The sequence below is a fragment of the Bombina bombina genome, chromosome 12 (assembly GCF_027579735.1).
Source record: "Bombina bombina isolate aBomBom1 chromosome 12, aBomBom1.pri, whole genome shotgun sequence".
Classification (NCBI taxonomy): Eukaryota; Metazoa; Chordata; class Amphibia; order Anura; family Bombinatoridae; genus Bombina; species Bombina bombina.
In genome coordinates, this window is record NC_069510.1 from 126890723 (window position 1) to 126908948 (window position 18226).

At 35.8% G+C, this 18226-nt stretch overlaps 1 protein-coding gene across 1 annotated transcript in view; it reads left to right on the forward strand.

Annotated features, from left to right (window-relative positions):
• The window catches only part of GPR107 (G protein-coupled receptor 107), a 216710-nt gene that overhangs the window by 19830 nt on the left and 178654 nt on the right, over positions 1 to 18226 (forward strand). The window contains exons 6-8 of the mRNA XM_053695827.1: positions 15986 to 16050; positions 17484 to 17543; positions 18027 to 18137. Coding sequence (XP_053551802.1) covers positions 15986 to 16050; positions 17484 to 17543; positions 18027 to 18137 — 236 coding nt within the window. The remainder of the gene's footprint in view (positions 1 to 15985; positions 16051 to 17483; positions 17544 to 18026; positions 18138 to 18226) is intronic.

Sequence of the window (18226 nt, forward strand, 5' to 3'; positions counted from 1 at the left end):
GAAGTTTTACTTACAAGCTACTAAAGATTTTCGCCAAACACCTTCCCTGTTTGTTGTTTACTCTGGACAGAGGAGAGGTCAAAAAGCTTCGGCAACCTCTCTTTCCTTTTGGCTTCGGAGCATAATTCGCTTAGCCTATGAGACTGCTGGACAGCAGCCCCCTGAAAGGATTACAGCTCATTCTACTAGAGCTGTGGCTTCCACCTGGGCCTTTAAAAATGAGGCCTCTGTTGAACAGATTTGCAACGATGCGACTTGGTCTTCACTTCACACCTTTTCAAAATTTTACAAATTTGATACTTTTGCTTCTTCGGAGGCTGTTTTTGGGAGAAAGGTTCTTCAGGCAGTGGTTCCTTCCGTTTAATCCTGCCTTGTCCCTCCCATCATCCGTGTACTTTAGCTTTGGTATTGGTATCCCATAAGTAATGGATGATCCGTGGACTGGATACACTTAACAAGAGAAAACATAATTTATGCTTACCTGATAAATTTATTTCTCTTGTAGTGTATCCAGTCCACGGCCCGCCCTGTCCTTTTCAGGCAGGTCTAAATTTTAATTAAACTACAGTCACCACTGCACCCTATGGTTTCTCCTTTCTCGTCTTGTTTCGGTCGAATGACTGGATATGGCAGTGAGGGGAGGAGCTATATAGCAGCTCTGCTGTGGGTGATCCTCTTGCAACTTCCTGTTGGGAGGGAGAATATCCCACAAGTAATGGATGATCCGTGGACTGGATACACTACAAGAGAAATAAATTTATCAGGTAAGCATAAATTATGTTTTTTAATTAAATACTTTATGTGCATTTTCTGATTTGCTGCCATTTACGCTTATTAAAGAATCAGATTTCTGATTAAAAAAAAAATGTTGCTTCTCACGCAGTAATCTCATAACACAGTTCCTTAATTTGTTTATGCAAATGATCATAAAACAGTTTTCTAATGAGGTGACGTGCACAGCATTATTTATTTTTAAAGACACGATGAGTCTACGGATCATCATCCTTACTTGCGGGATTACACCTCCTGGTCAGCAGGAGGAGGCAAAGAGCACCACAGCTTAGCTGTTAAATAGCTCCTCCCTTCTCTCCCACCCCAGTCATTTTCTTTGCCTACGTTAGTGATCGGAAGAGGTAAATTGAGGTGTTAGTATAGATTCTTCAATCAAGAGTTTATTATTTTTAAAGTAGTGCCAGCGTGTGCTGCTTTGTCCTAGGGTGTAGCCGTAGTCCATATCAGTCTCTTCAGTAGAGCTCTTGGTGGCTTTAGAGCAATGGGAACTGGTGGGATATAATTCTCACTGCGCCTCCCATACAGTTATGCTGCCCTTATCGTGATGGCCTAAGCAATCTCTAACTCAGGCCTTATCATTTTCCACAGGGCTATAGGAGGGAGAAAAGTGCAGGTATTTCAAAGACTTTCCTGCGCTGCCTAGGTGTTGACTAGCCCTTAACTCTTGAGATATCAACCCCTGATTGATATTGGATTAGTGAGTGCAAAAGAAAATTTCAGAGTTTGGGGCGCAAATAAATGCTGCAACTAAAGAAATGGGTTGAAATTAGTTACTATATGTTTAAAATTGATCAAATTTGTATTTGGTCAATTTAATATAATGATAGACATAAAATTGGTAAATATTATCCTTTATTTAAATACAAGTTTATCTGTGACAAGTTGCTCTATAAAAAGTACAAATGTTCTTCTAAAAACAGTTCGTTGGAATTTTGTAAGAATTCTTGTTAGAATTTAAAAAAATCTAAAAAAATTCTAAAAAAAATCTTTTAAAAATACATAAAGATACATAAAGATCATATATTGGTGTAGTGAGAATTTCAAGTGATTGTGTATGGAATATGAGAAGGGCTACTAGTGTCTATGTATGTAGCGGTCTTACTCTGAGAGGTGTATAAGTTCTTGGAAAAATATTTTCCTATAGATGTAGTTAATAATGATCTGTTTGTTTATATACGCAAAAACACCTAGTTCATCAAAACCTAGTGTAATGTGGACAAACTTTCAGTTCACAGTAGTTACACGTCAATAGGAATAGTTGATTACTATTAGTTTACTAAATATGTACTAATTCGGCTCCTCTAGGTATACATACATGTAATTTGTGTATGATTGTAATTTTATGTAAAGAATATGTGTGGAATAATGGTTAGTAGAACATGTCTAAAGATCGGTCAATATACAAGCAGTTTCAAAACAAGGTTCTTTTAGTTATGATAGTAATATTTATGCTAACATGATATTTGTGCAGCAGAATGCAGTCGGCCGACTGGAATGAATAGTTGGTTCAAACTGAAAGGACCTTTTGTAGTCTTTTTTTTTTAGTCTTTTTTTTGGTAAGAGTTTGCTATTTGTACGTTGCCCGGGTGTTTAATTGTTATGTTGCCAGAGCTCTACGGATTAGGAGCACATAGTGAAAAGTAAGGAACGATAGTTTTACTTACTTGAATGCTCCTAACCGATTCTGGAGCCTGGATGACAATGAAGAATGTCACTTTGTATATCCTTCCGCTCAGTAGATGATGCTGAGGGTGGCTTCTTTTGATGTCCTCGGATGTGTTAAACCCGTCTTTGCTCACAGCTTAGGTGTGACGGCTCTGTTGTAGTCCTCCAGTCCGCTCACGGAAAGCGGCTACTTTGTTGCAAAACTTTAAATGCTGGTTTTTGAGATCACGGTCTCTTACTCCACAAAGTTCAGAGTAGTATTTACCAGCGATAGTCTTGTAGGTATCCTCGGGGACACAGTAGAAAGTGATTTAAATGGCAGTAGTGTGCTACGCGTTTCGGCCGTTAACTTTGGCCTTTTTCAAGCTAGACTACTGCATTACTTCTTGGCGGGCTTTTTATACCCTATTTCAGTTTTTTTACAACGGTCATGTAATTGAATAATACTTTCATTGCTATTTCAAATACTCCTGTAATTGGTCTCACATGTCATTAATTGATTAATTTGTTACATGGTTTTTGTGAATAAAACATCAACAGAAAGTATTGGTTTTTAGATAAGTGTTGAAATTAGTGTTTAAATTAACTTTGTTTGGGACATATTTATTTAGTGTTATAATGTGGCGACTATAGTTTGTCTTGCTCAAAAGATCTTTTTATACCTTTTTTTCTCTTTTTCTTAAAAAAATTTCTTTTCAATTTTTCATTTTCTCTCCTTTGTTGAAGAACATTTTAAAAATTATTAATTTACATAAATATATAAAAAAAGTTTTTAGAAACTCTTAAAAACTCTTAAAAAACTCTGTTTTTTTAAAAAATATATATTAAAGCACTCATAAATAGGAATAAATATAAAAATAAACATGTCAGAAAAAAGTGTTATTTTGAAGAAACCTATTATGGATTCATGGACTAATATACTGTTATGCTATATGTAAAATAATACCACTAGAGGTATTAGTTAAAATCAAGTAATGGAATTAATTATTATATAGTTTTGTTGCATACTTATCTCTATTCTTTTAAGAAGCTATTCAAATTGAAGTCTATGTTCAAACCTTTAGGTTGAAGTGTCTGTAGTTGGAAAATCCATTTCGCTTCTGCTTGCATTAATCTGTTTGATTGGTTCCCTCCCCTATAATCTTTTCCTATTTTTTTCTATAACTGTGAAGGTGAAAAATTTTAGGTTACTATTATTGCATAATCTGAAATGCTTAGGGACTGGAAGCTCCAGATTTCTTTTTTCTTCTGAATTTTCTATAGATAATATATGCTCTCTTAATCTTTCCCTAACTGTTCTCTCAGTTTCTCCAGTGTATTGGATATTACATTTCTTGCATTCTATCAGGTAGATTACATTTTTGTCCATGCACCTTATGGTGTTTTTGATTTTGTATTCTTTTTTAGTGATATTAGAAGTAAATGAATGGGTTCTCTTTGAATGTCTGCATGCTTTACATATATGGCAGGGGTAGAATCCTTTTAAATCAGATCCTAAAACTCCTTTTTCTGTTTCTTTTCTTTTAGTGTTTTTCATTGAAGGGGCTAGTCAGTATTTGCTTTTCTGTATACAAATTTTGGTTTTGGAGGGAGGTGTTGGCCAATATCTGGATCATAGCTTAGGATATACCAATGTTTGCGAATAATTTTTTCTATTATGTGTTTATCTTCAGCATATTGGGTGATAAATGGGATGTTTATTTTGTCACCGGTTATGTTGCATTTATTTTTCTTATTCGTATTATTTAAAATATCTGTTCTATTAATCTTTCTTACTTCTTCTAGATTTCTCTCTATATTTTGTGTATCGTATCCCCTGTCTATAAATTTTTGTTTGAAAACTGAGCTTTGTTGTTCAAAAGTGTCGGGGTCATTACAATTTCTTTTCAATCTTAAAAACTGTCCTTTGGGAATATTTTGTTTCCATTTTTTTCAAGTGACAACTTTCCCAATGGATATAATTGTTCGCATCTACTTCTTTAAAATATGTTTTTGTGTTAATTTTGTCTCCATTTGGTGAGATTTCTAGATCTAGATAGTTTATTTTTGTCTTATTAAAATTATATGTAAATGTAAGGTTCTTATCGTTGTTATTCATATTTTGGATACATTGTATCAAGTCATTTTCATCCCCTGTCCATATAAAAAAGAGATAATCTATGTATCTTTTATAAATTAAAATTTTTTCTTTAAAAGCACTATTGTTGATAAAATTATTCTCCCATAAACCCATGAACAGGTTTGCGTAGCTGGGGGCAAATTTTGTGCCCATCGCAGTTCCGCAAACCTGTTCATAGAAACTACCATCATATCAAAAATAATTATGTGTTAGGATAAAATTTATACCATCTAAAATAAATTCAATTTGGTCTTGTGGCATTTCACCCTCCTTGGTGAGAAAATGTTTTACTGCACATATTCCATCAGAGTGTTGTATACTGGTGTATAATGATGAGACGTCACATGTCACTAGCAAATAATTTGGTTTCCAATGGATGTTCTCTAGGATTTTTAGAAGACTTGTAGAATCTTTCAGATAAGAATCTAGGTTTTTTACATATTGTTGAAGGAACTTGTCTATATAAGCTGAGAGATTTGATGTGAGGGAATTTATACCCGAAATTATTGGGCGGCCTGGTGGGTTTTCTTTGTTTTTGTGTATTTTTGGAAGTGCATATATAATAGGGATTTTAGGGTAATTAGGGTATAGAAAATTGTATTCTTTGTCAGTGATTATTCCTATAGTTTTTGCCTTTTCTAGATGGTTTTTTTAGGAAAATTTGGTAAACTCTTGTAGGATTTGTTATCATTTTTTTATATGTGTCTGTGTCGTTTAGTAGTTTGAATATCATATCATCATATTGAGATTTGTCTAGTATCACAATTCCCCCCCCCCCTTTATCAGCAGGTTTTATAATAATTTCATTGTTCTTTTCTAATTCTGTTATTAGCGATTTTTGTTTCCTTGTAAGGTTTTGTTTACTATTTTTCTTATTAGCTATATTTGTTATATCTGTTGTAATTAGTTTTTCGAATGTGTCTATATATTTGCCCTTCTCATTCTTAGGGTAAAAGTTGGATTTCTTTTTCAAATCAGTATGTATAAAACCCTTATCGTCTTTATGGAAAGTTTTCATTTCAATTGTATTGGGGTTTGTTTTTGAGTTACATGCTCCTTCATTTATGATTGCTTTTTCAACTGGATTTTTTATAAAATATTTCTTTAGTGTTAGGTTTCGAACAAATTTATGTGCATCTATAAATGTGTTAAATTTGTCAATGGTTTTGGTTGGGGCAAATGATAGTCCCTTACTAAGTATTTGATTTTGGTTTTCATTTAATTTTAATTTGCTTAAATTATATATACCTTGTTCTTGTGTATCTATTTCTTTCTTTTCAATTCTTGAAATTGTGTCTTTTGTGGATGATATTATTCTTTTAGTTCTTTTTGATCTACCTCCTCTAGTTCCCCTCTTTCCGAATGTCGTCTTTTTCTTCTGCCTGAACTTTGTTGGGGGCCTATTTCTAAAAAATCTTGTGACTTTTTGGAGTTATTTTTAGTTGTATTTCTTATTTGGTCTTCATTTTTAGTATCAGATCTTTTTTCTGGTTCGTACCGGTCTAAGACTGAGAACCTATGATAGTTGTTGTAGCTATTATGGCTGTTATATGGTCTGTTGTATGTATTTTTGTAGTCATAATAGTTATTGGTTTGTTTTTCATGTGTTCTTAAATGTCCACTGTTGGTTTGTCTGTTATATGTATTTCTATGTTCATGGTAATTGTTAGGTTCAGGTTCAAATGTTCTTGAATGTTTAAAAGTTCTTCTGCTGTATGAACCCCAATCGTTTCGCCAATTGTTAGGGTTGTATGTGTTGTAGTTTTGTTTATTGAAATTATGTGTATTGTAATTTTGATAATGTTGTCTTTTTTCATATTTATTTTGATTATAATTTCCTTTTTTATATTCCACCTTTTGCCATGAAGGTCTTAGGTTTGGATTGTTCTGATTTGTTTGTTCTCTATCTGTCACGTAGGGCCTGTGTTGTACGTTTTTTTCTTTTAAGTCTGTATTCATATTTGTTTTTTCCGCTTTATTGCCTCTCCATTTGTGGCTTATATACTCTTCACCATTTGGTTCTTTTTCATAAGCCTGATAGTCTATTTTGTCTCTTTCAAATTTCTTAAATTTGTTATCTACTAACTCCTGTTTGGATTTAATCAATAATTGTTTTATTTCTTCCTCTCTTTTCTTAAATTCATTTATCTCTTTAAAGTCCATTATTTTACTTTCAATTTCATTGATCTCATTTCCTAATTGTAGTAGTTGATCTTCCCTATATTCTTTGATAAGGTTCATTAGTTTAAAAGATGTTTCCTCTAATATGTCTCTCCATTTTTTCTTGAAGTTGGAATCTATATTTTTAAAAGAGCATTTTTTTTATGTGCAGTAAAACATTTTCTCACCAAGGAGGGTGAAATGCCACAAGACCAAATTGAATTTATTTTAGATGGTATAAATTTTATCCTAACAGATAATTATTTTTTATATGATGGTAGTTTCTATGAACAAGTTTGCGGAACTGCGATGGGCACAAAATTTGCCCCCAGCTATGCAAACCTGTTCATGGGTTTATGGGAGAATAATTTTATCAACAATAGTGCTTTTAAATTAAAAAAAAAAAATTTAATTTATAAAAGATACATAGATGATCTCTTTTTTATATGGACAGGGGATGAAAATGACTTGATACAATGTATCCAAAATATGAATAACAACGATAAGAACCTTACATTTGCATATAATTTTAATAAGACAAAAATAAACTATCTAGATCTAGAAATCTCACCAAATGGAGACAAAATTAACACAAAAACATATTTTAAAGAAGTAGATGCGAACAATTATATCCATTGGGAAAGTTGTCACTTGAAAAAATGGAAACAAAATATTCCCAAAGGACAGTTTTTAAGATTGAAAAGAAATTGTAATGACCCCGACACTTTTGAACAACAAAGCTCAGTTTTCAAACAAAAATTTATAGACAGGGGATACGATACACAAAATATAGAGAGAAATCTAGAAGAAGTAAGAAAGATTAATAGAACAGATATTTTAAATAATACGAATAAGAAAAATAAATGCAACATAACCGGTGACAAAATAAACATCCCATTTATCACCCAATATGCTGAAGATAAACACATAATAGAAAAAATTATTCGCAAACATTGGTATATCCTAAGCTATGATCCAGATATTGGCCAACACCTCCCTCCAAAACCAAAATTTGTATACAGAAAAGCAAATACTTTAAAAAATAGACTAGCCCCTTCAATGAAAAACACTAAAAGAAAAGAAACAGAAAAAGGAGTTTTAGGATCTGATTTAAAAGGATTCTACCCCTGCCATATATGTAAAGCATGCAGACATTCAAAGAGAACCCATTCATTTACTTCTAATATCACTAAAAAAGAATACAAAATCAAAAACACCATAAGGTGCATGGACAAAAATGTAATCTACCTGATAGAATGCAAGAAATGTAATATCCAATACACTGGAGAAACTGAGAGAACAGTTAGGGAAAGATTAAGAGAGCATATATTATCTATAGAAAATTCAGAAGAAAAAAGAAATCTGGAGCTTCCAGTCCCTAAGCATTTCAGATTATGCAATAATAGTAACCTAAAATTTTTCACCTTCACAGTTATAGAAAAAATAGGAAAAGATTATAGGGGAGGGAACCAATCAAACAGATTAATGCAAGCAGAAGCGAAATGGATTTTCCAACTACAGACACTTCAACCTAAAGGTTTGAACATAGACTTCAATTTGAATAGCTTCTTAAAAGAATAGAGATAAGTATGCAACAAAACTATATAATAATTAATTCCATTACTTGATTTTAACTAATACCTCTAGTGGTATTATTTTACATATAGCATAACAGTATATTAGTCCATGAATCCATAATAGGTTTCTTCAAAATAACACTTTTTTCTGACATGTTTATTTTTATATTTATTCCTATTTATGAGTGCTTTAATATATATTTTTTAAAAAAACAGAGTTTTTTAAGAGTTTTTAAGAGTTTCTAAAAACTTTTTTATATATTTATGTAAATTAATAATTTTTAAAATGTTCTTCAACAAAGGAGAGAAAATGAAAAATTGAAAAGAAAATTTTTTAAGAAAAAGAGAAAAAAAGGTATAAAAAGATCTTTTGAGCAAGACAAACTATAGTCGCCACATTATAACACTAAATAAATATGTCCCAAACATAAAGTTAATTTAAACACTAATTTCAACACTTATCTAAAAACCAATACTTTCTGTTGATGTTTTATTCACAAAAACCATGTAACAAATTAATCAATTAATGACATGAGACCAATTACAGGAGTATTTGAAATAGCAATGAAAGTATTATTCAATTACATGACCGTTGTAAAAAAACTGAAATAGGGTATAAAAAGCCCGCCAAGAAGTAATGCAGTAGTCTAGCTTGAAAAAGGCCAAAGTTAACGGCCGAAACGCGTAGCACACTACTGCCATTTAAATCACTTTCTACTGTGTCCCCGAGGATACCAAGGATACCTACAAGACTATTGCTGGTAAATACTACTCTGAACTTTGTGGAGTAAGAGACCGTGATCTCAAAAACCAGCATTTAAAGTTTTGCAACAAAGTAGCCGCTTTCCGTGAGCGGACTGGAGGACTACAACAGAGCCGTCACACCTAAGCTGTGAGCAAAGACGGGTTTAACACATCCGAGGACATCAAAAGAAGCCACCCTCAGCATCATCTACTGAGCGGAAGGATATACAAAGTGACATTCTTCATTGTCATCGTCATCCAGGCTCCAGAATCGGTTAGGAGCATTCAAGTAAGTAAAACTATCGTTCCTTACTTTTCACTATGTGCTCCTAATCCGTAGAGCTCTGGCAACATAACAATTAAACACCCGGGCAACGTACAAATAGCAAACTCTTCTTACTAAAAAAGACTAAAAAAAAAAAGACTACAAAAGGTCCTTTCAGTTTGAACCAACTATTCATTCCAGTCGGCCGACTGCATTCTGCTGCACAAATATCATGTTAGCATAAATATTACTATCATAACTAAAAGAACCTTGTTTTGAAACTGCTTGTATATTGACCGATCTTTAGACATGTTCTACTAACCATTATTCCACACATATTCTTTACATAAAATTACAATCATACACAAATTACATGTATGTATACCTAGAGGAGCCGAATTAGTACATATTTAGTAAACTAATAGTAATCAACTATTCCTATTGACGTGTAACTACTGTGAACTGAAAGTTTGTCCACATTACACTAGGTTTTGATGAACTAGGTGTTTTTGCGTATATAAACAAACAGATCATTATTAACTACATCTATAGGAAAATATTTTTCCAAGAACTTATACACCTCTCAGAGTAAGACCGCTACATACATAGACACTAGTAGCCCTTCTCATATTCCATACACAATCACTTGAAATTCTCACTACACCAATATATGATCTTTATGTATCTATGTATTTTTAAAAGATTTTTTTTAGAATTTTTTTAGATTTTTTTAAATTCTAACAAGAATTCTTACAAAATTCCAACGAACTGTTTTTAGAAGAACATTTGTACTTTTTATAGAGCAACTTGTCACAGATAAACTTGTATTTAAATAAAGGATAATATTTACCAATTTTATGTCTATCATTATATTAAATTGACCAAATACAAATTTGATCAATTTTAAACATATAGTAACTAATTTCAACCCATTTCTTTAGTTGCAGCATTTATTTGCGCCCCAAACTCTGAAATTTTCTTTTGCACTCACTAATCTTATAGGAGGGAGAGCTTGCTGTCGGACAGCATTAAGGTAAGTGCAGTCTTTTTTGTTCTGGGGCACAATTCAAAGGAGTCAGAGAGGATTATGCACTTATACGTTTATTCATTTATTTTTCATGAGGCTAATGTAGCCTTGGACATGGGACATAAGGCTCTTCAGGTATGGAGGGGTTTTTATGGTGACCGCTTATGTACAGGCACTGGGGCTGGGAGTAAAAAGCTGGGCTCTATCCGGAAACGTTCTGGTTTTGACTTGAGACATCTCTGCTGTTAGGCTTGCAGGACGGTGACATTGGGCATTGCGCTAGAACCGAATGGTTAGGGAAACAAACGGTTGTTAGCGCTCTGAAACCTGACCTGAAGCATTGCTGGGAGGAGCGGTCTGGAGACAGGTAGGCGTCTCAGCAGAGCTGCTGAGGCGTAGAGGTGTCTGATTGTGGGGCAAAAACCTTTTATTTTACTTAAAAGTGAGACGTTTTTGCTTAAGATAGTAAAATAGTGGCATTTATTATTTAAAGGCACAGTATCCTGTTATTCATTCAGGATTTATAAGTATTATTTTTAAAATTTGGCATTTCTTTTTGCAACACTCTTTTTCACATACAGTAAAAAAAAAAAAAAAAGTTCTGTTTTAAAATTTAAAGGGCCAGTAACAATTTTTTGGAAATCAAATTATTTTATTTTTCTGAATTTCATTATTGTCTGTTCTCTAACATGGATTTAGAAGCTGTGCAAAATGTTACTTGTGCCATGTGTTTGGATGCCAATGTGGAACCTCCAGTTCCTTTTTGTCCCTCATGTATTGAAAGGGCTTTAAGCTATAACGAAAAAAAAATTCATGATAAAAATTTGTCAAAGGCGGATGCTTCTCAGGAGTCTAATGAGATGCAGAGTATGCCGCAGCTTTCTCCCCAAGCGTCCCAACCTTTAACTCCCACTCAAGCAGTGCCCTATACTTCTTCTCTAGCTCCTGCTGTAGTTACGTTAAAAGACATAGCTGCAGTTATGTCTTCTACAATTTCTGATGCGTTGTCTGCCTTTCCTATGCTACAAGGCAAACGTAAAAGGAAGGACAACTATGTGGTCAATGAGGTTTATGATGCTATGGTGGCAATCTCGGATGTACCCTCCCAGGGAACTAAAATTGAGGGTATAGAGGTTCTATCGGAAGTTGAAATTTCAGACTCGGGGAGTTCCTTACCTTTGACTGATTCAGAGGTTGTCTCTTTCAGGTTTAAAGTAGAAGACCTCTGCCTGTTACTCAGGGAGGTTTTGGTGACTTTAGAAGACTGTGATTCCACGGTAGTGGTCGCTCCTGAGAAATCGAGTAAGTTGGACAGCTACTTCGAAGTTCCTTCTTACTCGGATGTTTTTCCAGTTCCTAAGCGAACTTCGGAGATTGTTTCTAAGGAATGGGAGAGACCAGGTATTCCCTTCTCTCCTTCTATTTTCAAGAAAATGTTCCCTATAGCTGACACTGTCAGGGAAACTTGGCAAACGGTCCTAAGCTGGAGGGTGCTATTTCCACCTTGGCCAAACAAACTACTATTCCTATTGAGGATAGTTGTGCTTTCAAAGACCCCATGGACAAGAAGTTGGAGGGTCTACTTAAAAAGATCTATGTTCACCAGGGTCTGCTATTGCAGCCGGCTGCGTGCATTGCTACGGTCACCCGTGCGGCAGCTTATTGGTTTGATGCTCTTGCCGAGTCTCTTAAGACTGAGACTTATTTAGAGGAAATCCAGGATCGGATTAAAGCTCTGAAATTAGCCAATTCTTTTTATTACAGATGCTTCTCTGCAAATTACTAAATTGGCAGCAAAGAGTTCAGGTTTTTCTATCCTAGCCCGCAGAGCCTTATGGTTGAAACCTTGGTCTGCTGACGTATCATCTAAGTCTAAGCTCCTGGCAATTCCTTACAAGGGAAAGACCTTGTGTGGGCCTGGCCTGAAGGAAAGTATCTCTGACATCACGGGAGGCAAGGGTAATCTCCTTCCTCAAGATAAAAGAACCAAACAGAAAGGACGACAAAGTAATTTTCGTTCCTTTCGAAATGTCAAGGGCAATTCCTTCTCTTCCTCCTCTAAACAGTAAGGAAACTATTCACAATTTAAGTCTACTTGGAGACCCAACCAGTCTTGGAACAAGGGTAAACAATCCAAGAAGCCTGCTGCTGATTCCAAGTCAGCATGAAGGGTTTGCCCCCGATTCAGGACCGGATCTGGTAGGGGGCAGACTTTCTTTCTTTCTTCATTCAGGCTTGGGTGCGGGATGTTCAGGATCCCTGGGCTAAAGAAATAGTGTCTCAGGGATACAAACTGGAGTTCAGAAATTTTCCTCCCCGAGGAAGATTTCTTCTTTCAAGATTATCTGCAGACCAGATAAAAAGAGAGGCGTTCTTACATTGTGTAAGAGACCTCTCCTCCATGGGAGTAATTTGTCCCGTTCCTATACAGGAACACGGGCTGATTTTTTTTATTCAAATCTGTTTGTAGTTCCCAAAAAGGAGGGAACTTTCAGACCTATCCTAGATCTCAAGGGTCCAAACAAGTTTCTCAGGGTTCCATCATTCAAGATGGAGACTATTCATACCATTCTTCCATTGATCCAGGAGGGTCAGTTTATGATGACAGTGGATTTAAAGGATGCATATCTTCATGTTCCTATTCACAGAGATCATCACAAGTTCCTAAAGTTTGCCTTTCTGGATGAACACTTTCAGTTTGACTCCCTTTTGGTCTGGCCACAGCACCCAGAATTTTCACGAAGGTTCTGGGGTCTGCTGGCAGTTCTAAGACTGCGGGGCATTGCTGTGGCGCCTTATGTGGACGATATTCAAATCCAGGCGTCATCTTGTCAGCAAGCAAGGTCCCAATACCGACATTGTGCTATCCTTCCTAAGAACTCAAGGGTGGAAGGTAAATCTTGAAAAAAGTTCCTTAATCCTGAAGACAAGGGTAACCTTCTTGGGAACTCTAATCGATTCTATATCCGTGAGAATTTTTCTGACAGAGGTCAGGAAATCAAAGATTCTGGATACCTGTCGAGTCCTTCAGTCCACTCATCGGCCGTCAGTGGCTCAGTGAAACATGTTCAGGCAGTGGAATGGAGATTATGCAGATTTGTCTCCTTGAATAACCCTGGAACAGGAGACGAGGGACTCTCTTCAATGGTGGTTGTCTCTGGATCATCTATCCCAGGGGACATGCTTTCGCAGACCTTCATAGGTGATTGTGACAACGGACGCCAGCCTTTTAGGATGGGGAGCAGTCTGGGGCTCTCTAAAGGCTCAGGGAGTATGGACTCAGGCATAACATAACGACAGTGGTTTACATCAATCATCAGGGAGGAACGAGGAGTTCCTTAGCGATGACCGAGGTAGCCAAGATAATCCGGTTGGCGGAGGCCCATTCTTGCCATCTGTCAGCGATCCACATCCCAGGGGTTGACAACTGGGAGGCGGACTTTCTGAGCAAGCAGACTTTTCATCCGGGAGAGGGGAACTCCATCCGGAAATATTCTCCAACCTGATTCTCAAATGGGGTCGGCCGGAGTTGGATCTCATGGCATCTTGTCAGAATGCCTAGCTCCCGAGATACAGGTCCAGGGATCCCCAGGTGGAACTAATAGATGCTTTGGCAGTTCCTTGGTCCTTCAGTCTAGCATATCTATTTCCCCCGTTTGCTCTTCTTCCTCGGTCATTGCTCGAATCATACAGGAGAAGGCATCAGTGATCCTCATCGCTCCTGCGTGGCCTTGCAGGATTTGGTATGCCGATCTGATGGACATGTCATCCCTTCCACCTTGGAAACTTCCATTGAGGAAGGACCTTCTCATTCAAGGGCCCTTCCTTCACCCAAATCTAGCTTCTCTAAAGCTGACTACTTGGAGATTGAACGCTTAATTCTATCCAAGCAGGGTTTCTCTGACTCGGTCATAGAGACCTTAATTCAAGCACGTAAGCCTGTAACTAGAAAGATTTACCATAAGATATGGCGTAAATATCTTTATTGATGTGAATCCAAGAGCTACTCATGGAGTAGAGTTAGGAATCCCAGAATTTTGACTTTTCTCCAAGAAGGTTTGGAGAAGGGTTGATCGACAAGTTCCCTAAAGGGTCAGATCTCTGCCTTATCTATTTTGTTACACAAACGTCTGGCAGATGTCCCAGATGTTCAATCTTTTTGTCAGGCCTGACAAAAAGATTAGGATCAGGCCTGTGTTCAAGCCAGTTACTCCTCCATGGAGTCTGAATTTAGTTCTTAAAGTTTTTCAAGGGGCTCCGTTTGAGCCTATGCATTCCTTAGATATTACATTGTTATCTTGGAAAGTTTTATTTCTTGTTGCTATTTCTTCAGCTCGAAGAGTGTCTGAGCTTTCAGCGTTGCTATACAATTCGCCTTATCTTATTTTCCATTCGGATAAGGTAGTTTTACATACTAAACTAGGGTTCTTTCCTAAGGTTGTTTCAGACAGGAACATTAATCAGGAGATTGTGTTTCCTTCGTTGTGTCCTAATCCTTCTTCTCAGAAGGAACATCTTCTGCACAATTTGGACGTAGTCCGTGCTTTTAAAGTTTTACTTACAAGCTACTAAATACTTTCGTCAGTCTTCTTCTCTGTTTATAATTTTCTCTGGAAAACGTAAGGCTCAGAAAGCTATGACTACCTCTCTTTATTTTTGGACAGCAGCCTCCTGAAAGAGTTACGGCTCATTCCACTAGGGCTGTTGCTTTTTCATGGGCATTTAAAAATGAAGCTTCTGTAGAACAGATTTGCAAGGCTGCAACTTGGTCCTCTCTTCACACTTTTTCTAAATTTTACAAATTTTGATACTTTTGCCTCGGCCGAGGCTGCTTTTGGGAGAAAGGTTCTTCAAGCAGTGGTGCCTTCCGTTTAGGTTCCCAGTCTTGTCCCTCCCTTATCATCCGTGTACTCTAGCTTTGGTATTGTATCCCACAAGTAAGGATGATGATCCGTGGACTCATTGTGTCTTTAAAAAGAAAAGAACATTTATGCTTGCCTGATAAATTTGTTTCTTTTTAGCCTGTTCTTTTAAAACAGGCTGTTATTTTTTGTAAACTTCAGACACCTCTGCACCTTGGCTTTTCCTTTCTCTTCCTAACTTTGGTCGAATGACTGGAGTGGGAGGGAAGGGAGGAGCTATTTAACAGCTCTGCTGTGGTGCTCTTTGCCTCCTCCTGCTGACCAGGAGGTGTAATCCCGCAAGTAAGAATGATGATCCATGGACTCATCGTGTCTAAAAAGAAACAAATTTATTAGGTAAGCATAAATTTTCTTTTTGAAGATGTGTAAATTGAATTTGATACAGAGCATATTTGAGATGTACTTGCAGAAATTAATAACTTTAAGATCCTGCAACCTATTTTATATGGCAGAATGCAACAGGTAGGCTGTATTGCCAGCAAGGTTGTATGCATTAATTATCTGTAAGACTAATACATTTAAATTAAGAGTTTTTAGTATAAGTAAATTGCTCCAAATTCAACCTTTATGTCCTTTCAAGTGAGTGACTTAACACAGCGATATACCACGTTAATTACTCCCTTTCCCTTTATATGTGTAATGCAGAAAGCTGTGACTTGCAGATGTCTTTGTGGTATAAACTGACAATTATTTCTGCTTTTTCTTCTTTCATAGTTGACAAAGAAACGGAGAGCAACAAAATACCAAAAAATGAGGAGAAAAATAAACCACCAACTAAGGTATTCCCCATGACTTGTCCTTGCACATCTAATATTAGTCCCCAGTAAACAGATTTCAGTGTTCTGTCTTCTGCTTTTTTACCACTTGACTTACACTTAGGTATCCAGAGTTTAGCAACTCCTTTTTTTTTTTTTCAGCCAAGGTGTTAAAGTAGTGTGCTGTGTGCAGAAAGTACAATATTATTTATATTACATATTAGATCTTACAGAGTTGCAAAATTGTTAGGTTATTACCATTAGTTGTATTTTTCTCTGTATCGGTACTTTGTTTTCAGATTGCTTCTATGGAAACCATAAGTGTGGGACAACACTTCCAGTTTTGTTATAAATTTAATGAGACTTATACACACACAAAATAATTTGTCTGACAAATGTGGAAAGAGGTGGGAAATAGCATTACCGAAACATTTTATATAAAACAGGCCTGTGATGACAGTGTCTTACTGTAACTTTGTGATTATACACAACCAGCACCTAAGCAGATGACTTTGGATAAGATGATGAATTATATAGGGTTAAACAAAAATGGTGGAGTTTAAATTTGATATCCTCCAGAAATGCATGTTTGTGTACAAGTAGATTCTTCAGTATTTTTTTCTATTGGCAGTGAGAGGCGACGAGAACATTCATAACCTATGGGAAATACTATTTCTGTATTGGTTGCCAGGAATGGTATTTGCTATAGGCTATGAATGTTCTTGCGGACTCTCGCTGCCAAGAATAAAATTAATTTATCAGGCAAGCTTACATTTTATTTTAATGACAAGGACACATTAACAAAAAAGTGGCTTTACCCTGCAGCGTAATATCCACTTAGAAAACAAAAATTGTAATGCATTTAAAAAAAAAAAAATGTATTTATTTATTTTTTTACGTAGGGAAAAAGAAACAAATTTTTGCTTTAATTATATAATATATATATATATATATATATATAACAGTTAAGGGGCAATTATGAACAGCTGAAAAAGTAGTTACCATTAGGTATGTGCATTCTTAACCTTAGTTAGGATCCGAATACAGAAGTATGCACTATTCAGCTCTTATCGGAGACAGATTGATTATTGTGCAAGATCAGCACTGTACAAATCTAGATATTAACGTAGTGATCTTGCACACAAATCAATCCGGCTCCGAAAAGAGCTAAATAGCGCATACTTCTGTATTCGGATCCGAATGCACGTCTAGTTACCATATTGTTGTTGGTTTTTTTTTTTGTTTGTTTTTTTTTAAACTGCCCTATTGAAGAAATGGGTGTCTTAGCGCAGTGGAAGATAACAATTAATGGATGGTTTAATTTTCATGAAGTTCTGTTTTTTACTAGGATTTTAATGATTATATATATATATATATATATATGGTAGGTGCATATATTATTGATGGTTGCTGCAAATAGTGCATTGTTTGTGATTTGCTTCTCTCTTAATTTGCAGCCATCTTTAAAAGATAAACCGTTTCCCATCCAAGTAGAGAATGGCGGCGCATCATTTGGGGTAAGTCTTTATTATTTATCAAACACGAGAAACCCTTGGTTAAGAACTGGCTGATGCATTTGTAAATATGAGAAGATGAGAAATAAATGGGAGACTGATGTATGGTATGAAATAAGCAGGGGAGGAACGAGAGAGTTTATTATTTATCACTCTGCTTGTGACAAGGCAGCATTTAACCATGCTTAAAATGTTATCCGGTAAGCATACATTTTTGTTTTCTTTCTAATGTCAGCGAGAGTCCACTAATTCACCCATTACTGTTGGGAATTTGTCAACAGCAACGAATGAATTTGTGGACTCTCACTGCCAGTAGAAGTGTTGGGGAATAGTTTTAGAATGCATGTTCTAAACAAAACCTCTATACATATAATTATATATTGAGCCCTAGGGGGCGGTGCCAGGAGATTTGCATGAGATTACACGTGTATTCTTTGTTGTGAATCCGTATATTTAATGGAAGTTGAATTCTCTTGTCTCTTCTAGTTTTCTTTCAATGTTAGCTCGCAAGAGTTAGAGGGAATCTACAGCTTGTACTTCCACCACTGTTTGCCCTCCAGTGGCTCCATCAGAGACCTGCACCCATTCAGCTTTGAAGTGAGTTGTATGTGCTTGTGCAGTTGTATAGTCCGTAAACCGTCTAAATTATATGCAATGTTTATGTATTCCTACAAATACGCAACAAC